This window comes from Onychomys torridus, chromosome 3 (assembly GCF_903995425.1).
Source record: "Onychomys torridus chromosome 3, mOncTor1.1, whole genome shotgun sequence".
Taxonomy (NCBI): Eukaryota; Metazoa; Chordata; class Mammalia; order Rodentia; family Cricetidae; genus Onychomys; species Onychomys torridus.
Window position 1 is genome coordinate 22,824,395 of NC_050445.1, and position 14,084 is coordinate 22,838,478.

The 14,084-nt window shown below is 41.5% G+C and overlaps 1 protein-coding gene across 3 annotated transcripts in view; it reads right to left on the bottom strand.

Moving 5' to 3' along the window:
• Il12rb2 (interleukin 12 receptor subunit beta 2) overlaps positions 1–14,084 on the bottom strand; it is a 67,579-nt gene that overhangs the window by 39,505 nt on the left and 13,990 nt on the right. For all 3 annotated transcript variants that reach the window (XM_036180683.1, XM_036180682.1, XM_036180681.1), the window contains exon 7: positions 8,946–9,025. In XM_036180683.1, the coding sequence (XP_036036576.1) occupies positions 8,946–9,025 (80 nt within the window). The remainder of the gene's footprint in view (positions 1–8,945; positions 9,026–14,084) is intronic.

Genomic DNA, 14,084 nt, shown 5'->3' on the forward strand with positions numbered 1-14,084 from the left:
GATATTAAGAAATGAATCAGTAGAAGAGGCTAGTTGAAAAGATAAGCAATATTAACAAATCACTAGCTAAATTAACCAAAAGAAAGAAAAGACTCAAATAATAACATTGGAGAAGAAAAGAAGACATTGCAAGAAATATCAATGAAATGCACAAAATCATAAGGACACATCTTTAAAAGCTACATCCCACTAGATTGGAAAAACCTAAGGGAAATGGATGCATTTCTAGATTTGTATGACCTACAAAAGTTAAAACAAGATGAGAGAATTAAGTTAAACAGACCTATAACAAGCAATGAAATTGGAGCAGTAATAAAAAAAAAGCCCAGGTCCATATAGACTCATTGCAGAATTCTACAAGGCCTTTAAAGAAGAACTACAACCAATGTTTCTTAAATTATTCTAAAAACTGGAAGAGAAAGGAGGATTCCAAACTCTTATAAAGCCAGTTTACTCTAATACCAAAAGCAGATAAAAATAACAACAAAAGAAAAGTATATGCCAACTATAGACCAATCTCTCTGATGAACATAAATGAACAAAATTTTCAACAAAATATTTGCAAACAGAATACAGGAACACAATAAAAATAGCATTCTTAATGATCAAGTTGGCTTTTTACCAGTGGTGCAGGGATTGTTCAATACATGCAAAGGAAAGAAATCACATGGTCATTGCAATAGATACAGAAATGGCCTTAAAAGTCCAGGAGAATATTGGGATGAAGAAAAAAAAAAAACCTCTCAACATCACAAAGGCTATATATGCAAACCTATTAAGATCATGAACAAGACAAGGGTGTCATTTTCCCACACTTATTCAATATAAAGTCATAGATAGAGTAATAAGACAAGAGAAGGAAATGAAAGTAAATTTGAATAGGAAAGGAATGGTTTTCCTATTTGCAGATAATATTATTTAGTGCATAAGATAAAGACTCTACCAGAAAAGCTCCAGGAGCTAATAAGCATTTTCAACAAAGTGGCAAGATATGAAATAAATATATAAAAATCAGTCCTACAGAGTAGGAGAGCAATGAAAGAGATATCTTGATAGAGGGAGACATCATGGGGATAGGGAGAAACTGGGTACTAGGGAAGTTCCCAGGAATCCACAAGAACAACCCCAGCTTAGACTACTAGCAATAGTGGAGAGGGTGCCTGAGCTGGCCTACACCAGTAATCAGATTGGTGAATACCCTAACTACCATTATAGAGCCTTCATCCAGTAACTGATGGAAGCAGATGCAGAGATCCATAGCCAAGCACCAGGCAAGAAGGATTTTATGAGCTGGGGGCATCAAGATCATGATGGGGAAATCTACAGAGACAAACGAACCAAGCTCCTAGGAACTCAAGAACTTTAGACCAATAGCTGTGGAGCCTACATGGGACTAGGCCCTCTGCATAGGCAAGACAGTTGTGTAGCTTGGTCTGTTTAAGGCCCCCTGGCAGTGGGATCAGGATCTATCACTGGTGCATGAGCTGGCTTTTTGGAGTCAATTACCTATGGTCGGATACCTTGTTCACTCTTGATGCAGTGATGAGGGGCTTGGACCTGCCTCAACTGAATGTACCTGGTTTTGCTTTTTTGGAGGAGGGGATGAGGGGTGGTTTGAAGGAAAGGCTGTGAGTGAGCAGGAGGAGGTATGACAGGGGGATCTGTGGTTGGTATGTAAAATGAACAAAATTTTTCTTAATAAAAAAATAAAAAGAGAAAAAATTAGTCTTAAACAGGACAGCTATATCATTCCCTTCAAGGCCCAGTGAGAATGGGGAAGAGGGAGCAGAAAGAGCGTAGGATGAGGAAGAGTGCTGTAAAACACTGGAATGACATGGCAATTGCAATCATGAGACAGTAGCTGTGGTTACCTGAACAAGATTTGTGTGAGATTAGGCCCTTCAACATTCCCTCAAGGACAGGACAGGGACTCATGAGTACTTACCCCTCCTTAAGGAGCAGTTGATAGTGGGTTGCTGTGGCAGGGGAGTCATTTTCCTTAGTGGTGTAGCCACTGGGAAATTGCTCAGCCTTCAGTAAATAACACTACCCATGCTTATGCATGCAACCTCAAATAAATCCAGTGGGTCACATTCATGTGAACAAAAGAGTTTAGCAGGGAGGGTGGGTGGGCAACAGATGATAATGGGTGTGAGTCTCAGCATAATACAGTGTGTGCATATATGACATAAAACCCCCACATTAAATATTTGTATGAAATTTTCAAAAATAAATTAAAAAATTATAACACAAACATACACACATGTAATACCCTCCCACACACTCATACATACATATGCAAGGTCATACAGACACATATGGATGGACACACAAAAACACATGGATCACATGATAGAAACAGAACTTGAACCATGTAGCACAGCTCTATCTAGACTAGAGGGTGGAGTCTTAGCTGGATCAGTTTGCAATTACCTGAGCTCTTCCTGAGGGGCTCTGCTTCTGAGCTGTTTGAACCAAGAATGAAATCTCATGGGTGTTGCCCTGGCATCATGATTTCTATCTCAATTTGCCACTAGAAATGCTGTAAAATAAGGGAGCCTTTTATGAAAGCAAAACTCTATTTTCCCTTCTGTTTCTGCTTTCTAATTCGGTAACTCTCTCTTTTCTGGCTACATTCTGCTCCTTAACCAGAACCCTCTACCTTTCAGATGAAATAATGGATAATTAGCAGTTGGGGAAGATAAAACTTTATTCTCACAAGTAACTGTCTTTGGAAATGCTGTGTCTGTCTGTGATAGGGCAAGGACTGGAAAGGAAAGAAGAGAGCATGGAATCTTACAACAAACCATCAATATTTTACTGTTGCTTTTTGTACTGGCTAGTTTTATGTGTCAACTTGACACAAGCTAGAGTCATCAGAGAGGAAGGGTCCTCAGTTGAGAGAATGCCTCATGAGATCCAACTGTAAGGCATTTTCTCAGTTAGTGATCGGGGGAGAGGGCCCAGCCCCTGGTGAGTGGTGCCATCCCTGGATTGCTGGTTCTGAATTCTATAAGAAAGCAGGCTGAGCAAGCCAGGGAAGCAAGCCGGAAGCAGTATTCCTCCCTGGCCTCTGCATTAGCTCCTGCCTCCAGGATCCTGCCCTGTTTGAGTTCCTGTCCTGACTTCCTTCAGTGATGAACAACAATGTGGAAGTGTAAGTCAAATAAACACTTTCTTCTCCAACTTGCTTTTTGGTCATTGTGTTTTGTAGCTGCACTAGTAACCCTAAGACAATTTGGTACCAGGAGTGGGGTATTGCTGTGACACACCTAACCCTGTTTTGAGGAAGATTGTGGAAGGACTTTGTGACTATGGACTAGAAGAACCATTGAGTGTTAAAAACTCTCTGGGATGTTCTTTAGGAGCTTGGAAGGTAAGACACTGAGAGCAGTGCAGAAGATGGAGGCCTGGCTTGGGAAGTTTAAAGACTCTTTTAGGGTCATTTGTTATTTTTAATTAAGATCCTGTGGTTCTGGGTAGCTGGGGGTGAAGAATCTTTTGTGATCAACAAGATACCAGAACTACTAAAGCAATATTTTGCTTTGCTGGGATACTTGATGCTGGTTGGCTGGAGCTAAGAAATTGGTGGTGATTAAGAAGAGACCAGCATCACTGAAGTGAAATCTGGGAAGTGTTTCCTGAGAGCACAGAGAAGCTGTGTTCCAGAGGTGGCCAAGGTTGTATCTTGTGCTGGCAGCTGGACTTGGTAATGTGTAAGAGTCAAAAGTGGTACTAGTTTTAAAGATATGAAGGGGTCATTGGAGAGCTGCTGAGGCTTTGTCACTGTGAGAGGCCAGGAGAGGCCTTTGGTGAAGGTGCAGCCTTGATGGCAGTTGAAGGCCCAGGACAGAAGGGGTCATGCAAAGAAGTTGAGGCTTGGCACCATGACGAAAACCTATGAGAGGCTATTGGTGAAAGTTCAGCCCAGTTGCATCAAAACCCCAGTGTTTTGGAGAATCCAGTATCATGGGAAGACCACTAAGGACAGTAGCAGCAGTGGAGTGGAGCCAGCTGGAGTCTAGAAGACAACCTGTGTGTGCTGCAGAGGGTAGAGCCAGAGAGGTGACCATAGCCCCTTTCAGGAGTCTAGAAGCTCATGAATGAATCCCAGATAATTGGACATTGAGTTATTTATACTGTTGGAGTTTGACTTGACTTGATTCAGATTGTGATGGTGCCCTGGTTCTTTCCTCTTGAAGAAGGTATTTAATTTAATTTTGATTTTTAAAGGAGCTCACAGCTGAAAGACTTGGACTTTTAAAAGAGATTGTATATTTTAAAGAGACTGAAATTTTAATGTGTTTGAATTTGTAAAGACTGTGGGACTTTTAAAATTATTTATCATTTTTAAATGTGAGAACTTGGGGATAAATAAGAAAGAAAGAGTTGTGGCTCAATAGTGATGGGTTTGCGTGTCAGGTTGACAAGGGGCCAGTTGTCCTGGCTGGTTTCATGTGTCAACTTGACACAAGCTAGAGACATCAGAGAGGAAAGAGCCTCAGTTGAGGGATTGCCTCCATGTGATCCAGATGTAAGGCATTTTCTCAATTAGTGATCAATGGGAGAGGGTCCAACTTATGGTGGGTGATGCCATCCCTGGGCTGGTGGTCCTAGGTTCTATAAGAAAGCAGCTGAGCAAGTCAGGGGGAAGCAAGCTCATAAGCAGCACTTCTCCATGGCCTCTGCATCAGCTGCTGCCTCCAGGATCTGCTCTGTTTGAGTTCCTGTCCCGTTCTTCAGTGATGAAGAGCCATGTTGAAGTGTAAACCAAATAAATCTTTTCCTCCCCAACTTGTCTTTTGGTCATGGTGTTTGTAGCAGCAATGGAAACCCCAAGGCACGCTTGTTGCTGCTTTTTGTTTGTTGTCATTGTTGTTTTGAGAAGGTCTGTAATCTCAGCACTTAGGAACCCGAGGCAGGTGGATTGCTGCAAGTTCTAAGCTGCCTGGACTTCATAGTGAGTTCAAAGTCAACCTGGGATACATAGTGAAGCCTTGTCTCAAATAATGAACAATAATACAGTCCCTGAAACTAAAAACAATCTCTAAATAAGTTAAGTGGCTTGTCTGTCTTCCATTTCTACAGGGCAATGTTTCACCAAGGTGGTGCTTTCCACAATGAAGTTTCAGTTCCAGGTCTCCCAACAAATGTCCTCTCACCCTTGTTCTGGGAACTCATGCTTCTGGGTCTAGCTCTAGTCTTACTGGCTGTGACATCCTTGCCCTGCTTCTCACTGTTTATTCCTGATCTATTGGTTGATGGACCAGAATGCCTTTCATTCACACTTGAACTCTTCCTTCACCCACAAGTATCCTTATCATCCTGCTCCTAGGTCTGTTCTCCTGATGGCCTGTGAAGTTTGGGATGCAAGGCCTGGGTGGGGCTTCCATATCCTACCAGGCAGCAAATGTCTAGCTCTGAGTTGCTTGCTCACTTGTTTGGATGGCAGAGTGGATGAGCTCCTGAGCAAGCAGAGCTTTGTCATGGGCTATGGCATACATACAACAGATGGCAATCAGTAATTCAGGTGTCCACCCACCAGATGAATAACTCTCTGATGGAGGAACCTCTAAAAACTGATTGCTTCTGTCTGTTTTTTTTTTTTTTTCTCATGTGTCACTACATTTCTTCCCTAAAAACAGCTATGGCTATTTTTCCCCACTGCCTGAGTGTTTATCTCGTATATATTTTCCATCTACTGGGCACACATATATCTGTGGATGGTTAGGAAGATTATTTCTTCTTAAGCTGTATAATTTTGATGAATAGAAATAATACTAGGATATTTTTCATAGCTCAGACTGACATAGGAAAATGACAATATTCTCAGCTACATAGACAGTTGTAGATTTTGCACAATTGGCTAATTTAAGACCTCAGAGCAAATCCAAAGCAGACTAGTTGCCTCTGCAAATGAAATGCACAAGTACAAGTTCCCAGGTGTCTAATTGTTGAACCAAGGTCAGGCATGAAACAACTTTAGTGCCATTTCTTTGCTTGCAAAAGCCTGGCTAATAACATTAATGACATAACTCCCTGCACAAATTCTCTCAGCAACTGACTCTCTGCACATACTCCTAATCTCACTTTTATGATACAAGGCTCAAGGTTCAGCCAACTCAACTAACTGTTTATTGTTTAGGTCCCAAATTTCAATGTCACTCTCTTTCAAGGAACGCTGACCACTCAGAGTTACATGCTTGCTTTACAGAGTGCACATCAGGGAACTTGGATGATAGCTGATAGCTGCCATGGTTACTCACCGTGCCCAGTCATTGTGACTTCTCTAGCCTGTGATTTCTCATGTGTTACCAAAATGGCTGTTTCTTCATTGTTTACCCAAAAAATGTTATTTGACCCTCAAAATGTAACTCATATATTTGTCCAGAGTTTTTCCTGTGAGAGAGATGAAGATAGATGTGTAGGAGAGAGATGTGTAGAAGAGAGATGTGTGAAGAGAGGTGTGTAGCTGTGTAGAAGAGAGATGTGGAGACAGAGAGATTGTCAGGAGAGGAGAGAAGATCTTTTTCAAGATGAAATAGAAGAGATAGTTACCACCAGAAAAAGTGTGTTTTCTTTCTTATTATCCTCTCAGATAGAAAAATTTAGCTCTCACCATATTTGTGGATTTTTTTTTCATACCCTGTGCTACTGGATGCTGGCCCTCCAAGCGGCGATAGAGCTTCATTTGGACACAGATGTTGGTCTCTCATATCAGTGGGCCTCAACCATAATTTTTGTGGTCAATAATGAGGAAATTAAGGGGCAAGTACAAAGGCCAATGTGACTTTAGCACATTGCCATATTTCTTTCAGTCTCTATCTAAACCCACACATTGAAGAGAGCTTTCCTTTAAGGGATGTGTGCTCTGGGAGAAAGGCACACAGGAGTCATGGGTTCAAACAGGTGTGCAGTCAGAGCAAATGGCATGAGGCTTTGGACAGTAGGAAGTGGCTTACAGGATGCTCCTGGTGAAAATGGCCACACAAGTGCAGAACCTGCCACAGATTCTACAGCATTTCTTCTGTACTGTATTTCTTCCCTTTCTTAGATTACCTAAAACTTTTGGGCTTTAAGATAGGGCCTACTTTTAAAAATAGTTATGAATAAAAAAAAGTACAGGATATTGGGCCAGTGAGATGGTGAAAGCAGGAAAAGACACTACTACCACGGCTGATGAACTGAGTTTGATCCCTGTGACCCACATGGTGGAAGGGAAGAACTGATTCCCCCAAGTCTTCTGACTTATATACACACATCTGTGTATGTGCACACACGCAACAATAATAAACATATTACAAAGTATAGGTATTTTTTTAACAAAGTGGAGTTTTCAGAAGAAACGGAAATACAAGAAAATGATGAACTGCGGAAACATAACAGTGAAGTAAAGTCTTCCTCATCTTAGCACCCCACACATTCACATAGACACACATCAACACACTTTGTGCTGCCTTCTACCCACTCACATCCTCACTCACTCATATACACACTTACCTGCATGCACACGTTCATTCCTAAACACAGGCTTACAAGTCACTCCTTTATATATACAAACTCCTATGTACACACTCATCCTTATATACATACAAACACATTCACACATACGTGACACAATCTCATAATGCACCCACATACCTACTCACCCACAGATACTCATGGGAGTACACATATGTGCACCCACACTACTCTCTCCATACAGGGGCTGCACCCATTCAACATAAACACCCTACAAAAGTGTAAGACCAATTTCACATTTCCTTTCATTCAAGAATAACACTGTCATTGTCTTCACAGGCTGGTGGAGTTCTACTTTGGACTTCCTTGGCACCCCTCTTTGTAGTTATGGGGTGTTCCAGTGTTGTTAAAGAACACTCATTTGCATGCCCTCGAGCCCTCCCTCCAGTGCAGTACCATTTGGGCCTTATTATAAAACACCCAATTTGGAATCTTCATTTACAAATTATGGCTCTCAGCATATCTTACTTTGAACATTGTTCTTGGGAGCAGCTTGATTTTGAATTGCAATGTTAGTTTCAAAGTGAAGGGCTTGGTCATGATGCAACAAGTTATTTTTAAGAGATTCTCTTGTACCAGACACTGTGTGTGTGTGTGTGTGTGTGTGTGTGTGTGTGTGTGTGTGTGTGTGTGTGTATGTGTGTGTTAGGGGGAGATGGGAAGGAGCTTCGAGAAATAAAATACCGTACACCTCACCTGGAAACCTTGTCCTGTGAGCATGCAGTCATAGTTGAATTCAAACATCAGACTCAACAAAGATGACTCATCAAGTAGTAGAAAAAGATTGCTTTAGAGAGGCTCTCAAGTCTCCATTTCTACATAGTGACTGGATGACCCTAGGCATGCACTACCTTTCTCTGTTTTTTTAAGTATTCCTATCTGGTACCTAACCCACAGGGGTTGAGAGAATTAAATGAGGTAGTGATACTGGCTTTCAGCCCAGATGCAACTTTGCTTCTTCATAAGAAAGGCAGGTTCTAGTGTTCCATTGTTCCTGCTGAGGAGGGTCACCTTCCATTACCATTTAGGTTATTTTCAACTTCTTAAAATCTTTGCTCTTTGAATAACTGTGGGAAAAATTCCTAAACATCCACACCCTCAATTTCCTCATCTTTTGTTCCCTGAGGGATGACTCAATAAGACAGAAAGTCTCTGCGGAGCACAGTTTTGGAGGAGTGGTGGCTAAGGGGAGGGTATAGTTTAGAGACAGAAATACTGGTCACAGAAGTGGGATGAAACAAGGATGTGAACACTGGAAGAGGGAACTCAAATGGAGTGCTGGTGACATTAAGTCAGCTATCACGGAATCGTCTGAGCTCCCGTGTCCCTAAAGTGCCACATCGAAGCCACAATGGAAGCAGAAGGACATGTTCTAATACTCTATTGAGTATATACTCTCCTTGCATTTTAAATTGAAAGCTTACCTTCCAGAAAAGAGAGATCTGTTGTTTGTTAGAACCGATGTTCTGTTTCATGTACCAGATGTCTAATGTCCCAACAGGCTCTGATGGAGGGAGGGGTGAAAAGCACATATTCACATAAATATAGACATATACACAGTAGAAAACCTTTAGAAGTCAATAGATCATTCTGGAAATAGGATTATAGGCTAATTTCAATTTTCACTATAATATAGTATTTCCTGTTTTATTTAAAAGCAAACATGTATACCTTTGGCACAAAAGCAAAAAAAGAAAAGATGGATTCTTTGAAGAGAAAAAAATTAAAAAATACTAAAAAAATTTATTACCTCACTTACCTTTAAAATATATTAACTCACATTTCATTTGTTCATAGGTATTTAAGTTAAAAAACTCAAAGTATGTGTGATTCTTTCTTTTTTTTTTATTGGAATATGGGAAAGTAAGGACATAAAGGAAACCAAGGTATTATAAGAACACAAAGCACAAGTACAAATAGCAAGCCTTGTCTTTACCCAAGTCCTAAACTTAGACAGAAGTGTGGTTATTTGGTGTGATCTACTTGGAGCAAAGGCACGTCTCCTTTACTTAGAAGCCACAATGCTGAGTAGAGTATCTAGGACGTACTAAGTGTTGTTCAGTGACGAAGGAACAAACCAGGCAATGTTATTCATTTAATGTCAAAACACAAGCTTAACAAATAGAAGAGATAAGCACCAAGCTACGGGACAATGGTTGAATATATTACAACTAGAGAAAGGCAAACCCAATTGAAAAAGAGAATAATCAGCTCTGTGCAGGGTGTGTGTGTGTGTGTGTGTGTGTGTGTGTGTGTGTGTGTGTGTGTGTGTCTCCTACTTGATCGATTTGCTTTTAGCCAGGAGTACAGCCAGTACAAACAACCACTGCTGTCACCCCAACCCATCTTCCTTCACAGGGAAACTTGCAGTGTGTTTGAGGTGAGGCCGCCCAGGGGTTCCTTCTGGAGTAAAGTTCCTCTCAACCAGAACAAACTTTCCTGCATAGTAATGCCTACTACCTGGATAAAAAAAGCTAAACAGCTGGGTAGAGACTAGCAATGGGAAAGAGAAAGCAAAGCGGGGCAACCCTGTGCCAGCATCCTTCAAGGACCTACTGGGCCTTCCTCATGTCCTGCTGGGACTGTAGATGGAGTGCAAGGGGTACCAAGGGACCAGGCTGTCTACCATGGAACCCTGCTGTGTGATCTTCAACAGTTACGCCCTTTAGCAGGTTTCCTCAGCAGTCAAGTGGCATTGATAGCTCTCTATTTTGGGGACTGTCTTGAGGATTTAGATGAACAGTGCTGCCACGGGGCATTTAGCTGTTGCTATTTTTCTCACTTGAAGACTGAGCTGCTGAGTGGTTAAGAAACTTACAATTAATAGCTGTGGAAGTCAGGCTCTGAGCACGGGTCTATTTGATCCTATATCCTGGTCTGGGCTTTGCAGCTTGCGGTGACTTGGCTCTGAAAAAGTTTGTGACTTCTCTATGAAATTCACATTCCCCATCAGTGGACCTCTTCTGTGGTTCTCTCTCTCTTCTGTCTTCTACTTGCATGTGTGTGTGTGTGTGTGTGTGTGTGTGTGTGTGTGTGTGTTTTGTGTTTTGCTTTTTTTTTTTTTTTTTAACCTAAAGCCTTTTTCTCCCTTCTCTCTTTCTATTAGGGGTAACACTGCCCTTTCAGCAAAGACAACAAGATGAGAAAAGCTTTCATAAAGCATTCTGAAATGCTTCCAGTTCTTCAGGACATGAAAGAGTGACACAGGAATTGAGCCTGGGACTTGTATCTGATAGTCCATGTACCAAGAATTAAGAAGTACAGGCAACTGACACTAACCACTGGGAAGTACAAGGGAAAGCTTAGGCACTGCCGTGTACATGGTCTCATTGAGCCCTCTTCTGATATAGAAGACTCACATGATGACATCTGCTGTACAGCTGTGGACAAGGAGGTTGGCAAAGACCAGATCGACAAAAGACTCAGAGCTGATACCTGGCAAAGCTGAGGCCATCTCTTGCTATCTTCAAAGAGCCTGCTTTCCCCCTTGTAGTTTGTTATACTGAACAAAGATCTATATTGAACATTCCACAAATTACATCGGTCAGGCATTGACCATGTAACTGGGATTGGGTGTGTTCAGTATCAAATCAGTTGGCTTGTTCACAGCAATAACACCTTCAACTAATTACATATTGGCAACAGATTTCAAGGTATTGCTCACTAGATTGCTTGTTAAAGATCCAGCACCTAACAGATTATTACTGCCTTCTCTGGATCACCAGTGGCCCTTCCCTCAGACCCTCATCATTCTCTTGCAAATATACTTCATTGGGTCTGATCCCCAAGAGAAACACAAAGAATTTCTTAATAGCATATACTTTTCCGCCACTGCCCCCATCTCTGTCTCTCACAGAACTTTTTTGGAAAGAGTTGAAAACTGTGGCTGCATTCATTCCCTCACTCCGCATGTGCTCTCTCTCCATGTTATATGACATCCCTTCCTCCATGCACGCTGATTGCACAGCTCCTGGCTGTCCGAGTCACCAGGTCTAGCAGTTACTTCTCTGCTCTTATTTCATCACACATCTTAGCATCCCAAGTCAAGAAGTTGTTTTATTCTATTCTTCCGATGCAAGGCTTTTTCTGGAGACATGACAATGTGCGAGAAAGTGGTGAGGGAACCAAGGTTTCCAGTTCTCTCCTGCTGATTCATCCACTCTACTATGAAGGAAATAGAATAATGATGGGAAAAGCAGGTTGTAGGTTATACAGAGAATGCAATTTTCAGAAAGTTCAAACAAGGAACACTAGATGTTGTTTAGAGACACATGGATGAGAAATAGATGGCCCAGAACAGTGCAACCGGTGGGAAGATGTGACAGGAAAAGAACATATTGATAATGCGACAGAATTTAAGAAAAGTGTTGAATCTGGAAGGGCTATTGTTGTTGTCCTACTTGTGACGAGATCACAGATGAGAACGAGAAGAGAAAGATAGCACAAGAGACCAACAGAAAACCAAGACTATGAGATTTCTGAGAACTCAAGCACATTACACATTTCAAGGGGGCAATCACTCCTTTCCTCACTGCAAGACCTGGAAGACTGTAAATCCCAGACAAGGTACCTGGTGTCAGACTGCTGTTAACCGAATCTATAGAATGGATGGCTACAACAACACACGTCTGTTTGTGTGGCTCTGGAGGCTTGGAGAGTGAAAATCAAGGTGCTGTTAGATCTGAGCCTAGGGAGAGCCTGCTTGGTGTGGCTGCCTTCTTGCTGAATCCTTACACAGGAAGTGGGTGAGCAGGAGACAGATCTGTTTTCCTCTCCTTTTGATGTCTTCATACTCATAATCCAGTTACTGGCAAAAGCCTCACCTCCTAATTGTATCCTATCAGGGATCAGAGCTTCATGATATGAATTTTATGGGAACACAAACTTTAGTTTTTAGCAGTGAAGAAATGTAAAAAGGCTCCCAGATTCCTCTTTGGGGTTATGTTTAACCTTGGTGTTGTCTCCCCCAGGGATTTTGCTATATTCTTTCAAGATAAATTGCAAGTCCTGGAGTCTGAAGTTCTGACTGGTTGTTGTGTCCTAGTACCAGCTGTAGCTCCTGATGCAAACACATTTCTTGTAGGCCATGCTTTCTATTGCAACTTTCCAGTATTGAGGTGGACATCGTGTATCAAATAACTGAGCACAGGCATTTATTTCCTTAGAGACAGGGACAACCTTAGGGAAGACTGAAGAAGAAGAAAAAAGGTCTGGACTCTGGCTAGATAAAAAAATGACTTCCCCCAGTGAAATGTTTGCATGCAAATCCTTTTAGTAGTATACGAAGACCTTCATTCTCATTTCCTCCAGCCTTAGGCAAAGAGATAGAAGCATGATAGTCTCTGAGCTTATTCTAGGGGTTGACAACCAGGGCTTGTGAGCCAATCCCAGCCTGATTCTCATTTTTGTAAAGTTGTAAACAATAATAGTTTCTTGGCATTTTTAAATGGTTATAACATCAGAAATATCAATTTTCATGGGAATTATATAAAATTCAAATGTTGGTACTCATATATGGGGTTTTTTTTTTGGAACCCAGACACATCTCTGGTTGATGCCACTGGCTACTTAGCTACTTCAAGAACAACTTTTAATAATTGTAGAGACTACATGGTCTACAAAGCTACAAGTATTAACTTCCTGGATCTGCAGATAAACCGATTGCTAACTCCCAAGCTTCACTGTGATGAAAGGCTTGTTTTCTAAGATGTTAGAATAACTCTGGTATTTAATTGTTCACATCTACCCTAATAGTGATAATAGTTTAGTATAACATATAAATGAATGAATGAATTTCCTGGCTTCTCAATGTGAGGAAGGGTGATGTAATGGGCTGCTGAATCTCTCTCTCTTGAGCATATTTCACTCATCTGTGTTGTCAGAATGACATGAGGCACTTCTTTGCCACTCCAATCTGAAGATAAGCATGCCATGCCTCCATAATTAATTCCCCAAACTCATTGAGGTGAGTAGCACTCAAACCTGTAAACAGAGAGTCACATACATATAAGGAGGCCTATTCATCTTAGTGGAGCCTTCTGCTAGGTGTTGTGAGTGTTGAGTGTGCACAGGTCTGCATACTTTTGAGCTCAAATTTATGAGTATTCTCTCACTAGAAAGAAAATATGGCTTCAAGTTCCCAGAGTCAATGCTGAATTAGAAACTGTTTCTCAGAAAGTGACATGGTTTCCTTCCTCCTCCCCTTCCTTAGTGGTCATTTCTCTGAAGACCATGACAGGAGTCAAATTTAACACCACAGGAAGGGACGCACGTGCAGTGCAGAGAGGTTGGAAGGACACAAACAGGCACGCCTGGGCCACCAGGGACACCATGCTCCTCCCAGGTTTTAGAAGTTGAGCCCACAGAAAAAGAGCCCTCTCACAAATCATTCACAGTTTCAGAGAGTAAAACGAGTTACTTACGACTAGACACTTAGAAGGGTTAAAAGGAAGAAGTGTTAAAAAAAATTTCACACGTTTAGGTTTACGTCAGTTGGTGTTTCAAAAAGAAACTGACGACAGAAAAGAGTGGTAAGGGGTGTCAACCGCAAAGCTTAGAGTAAG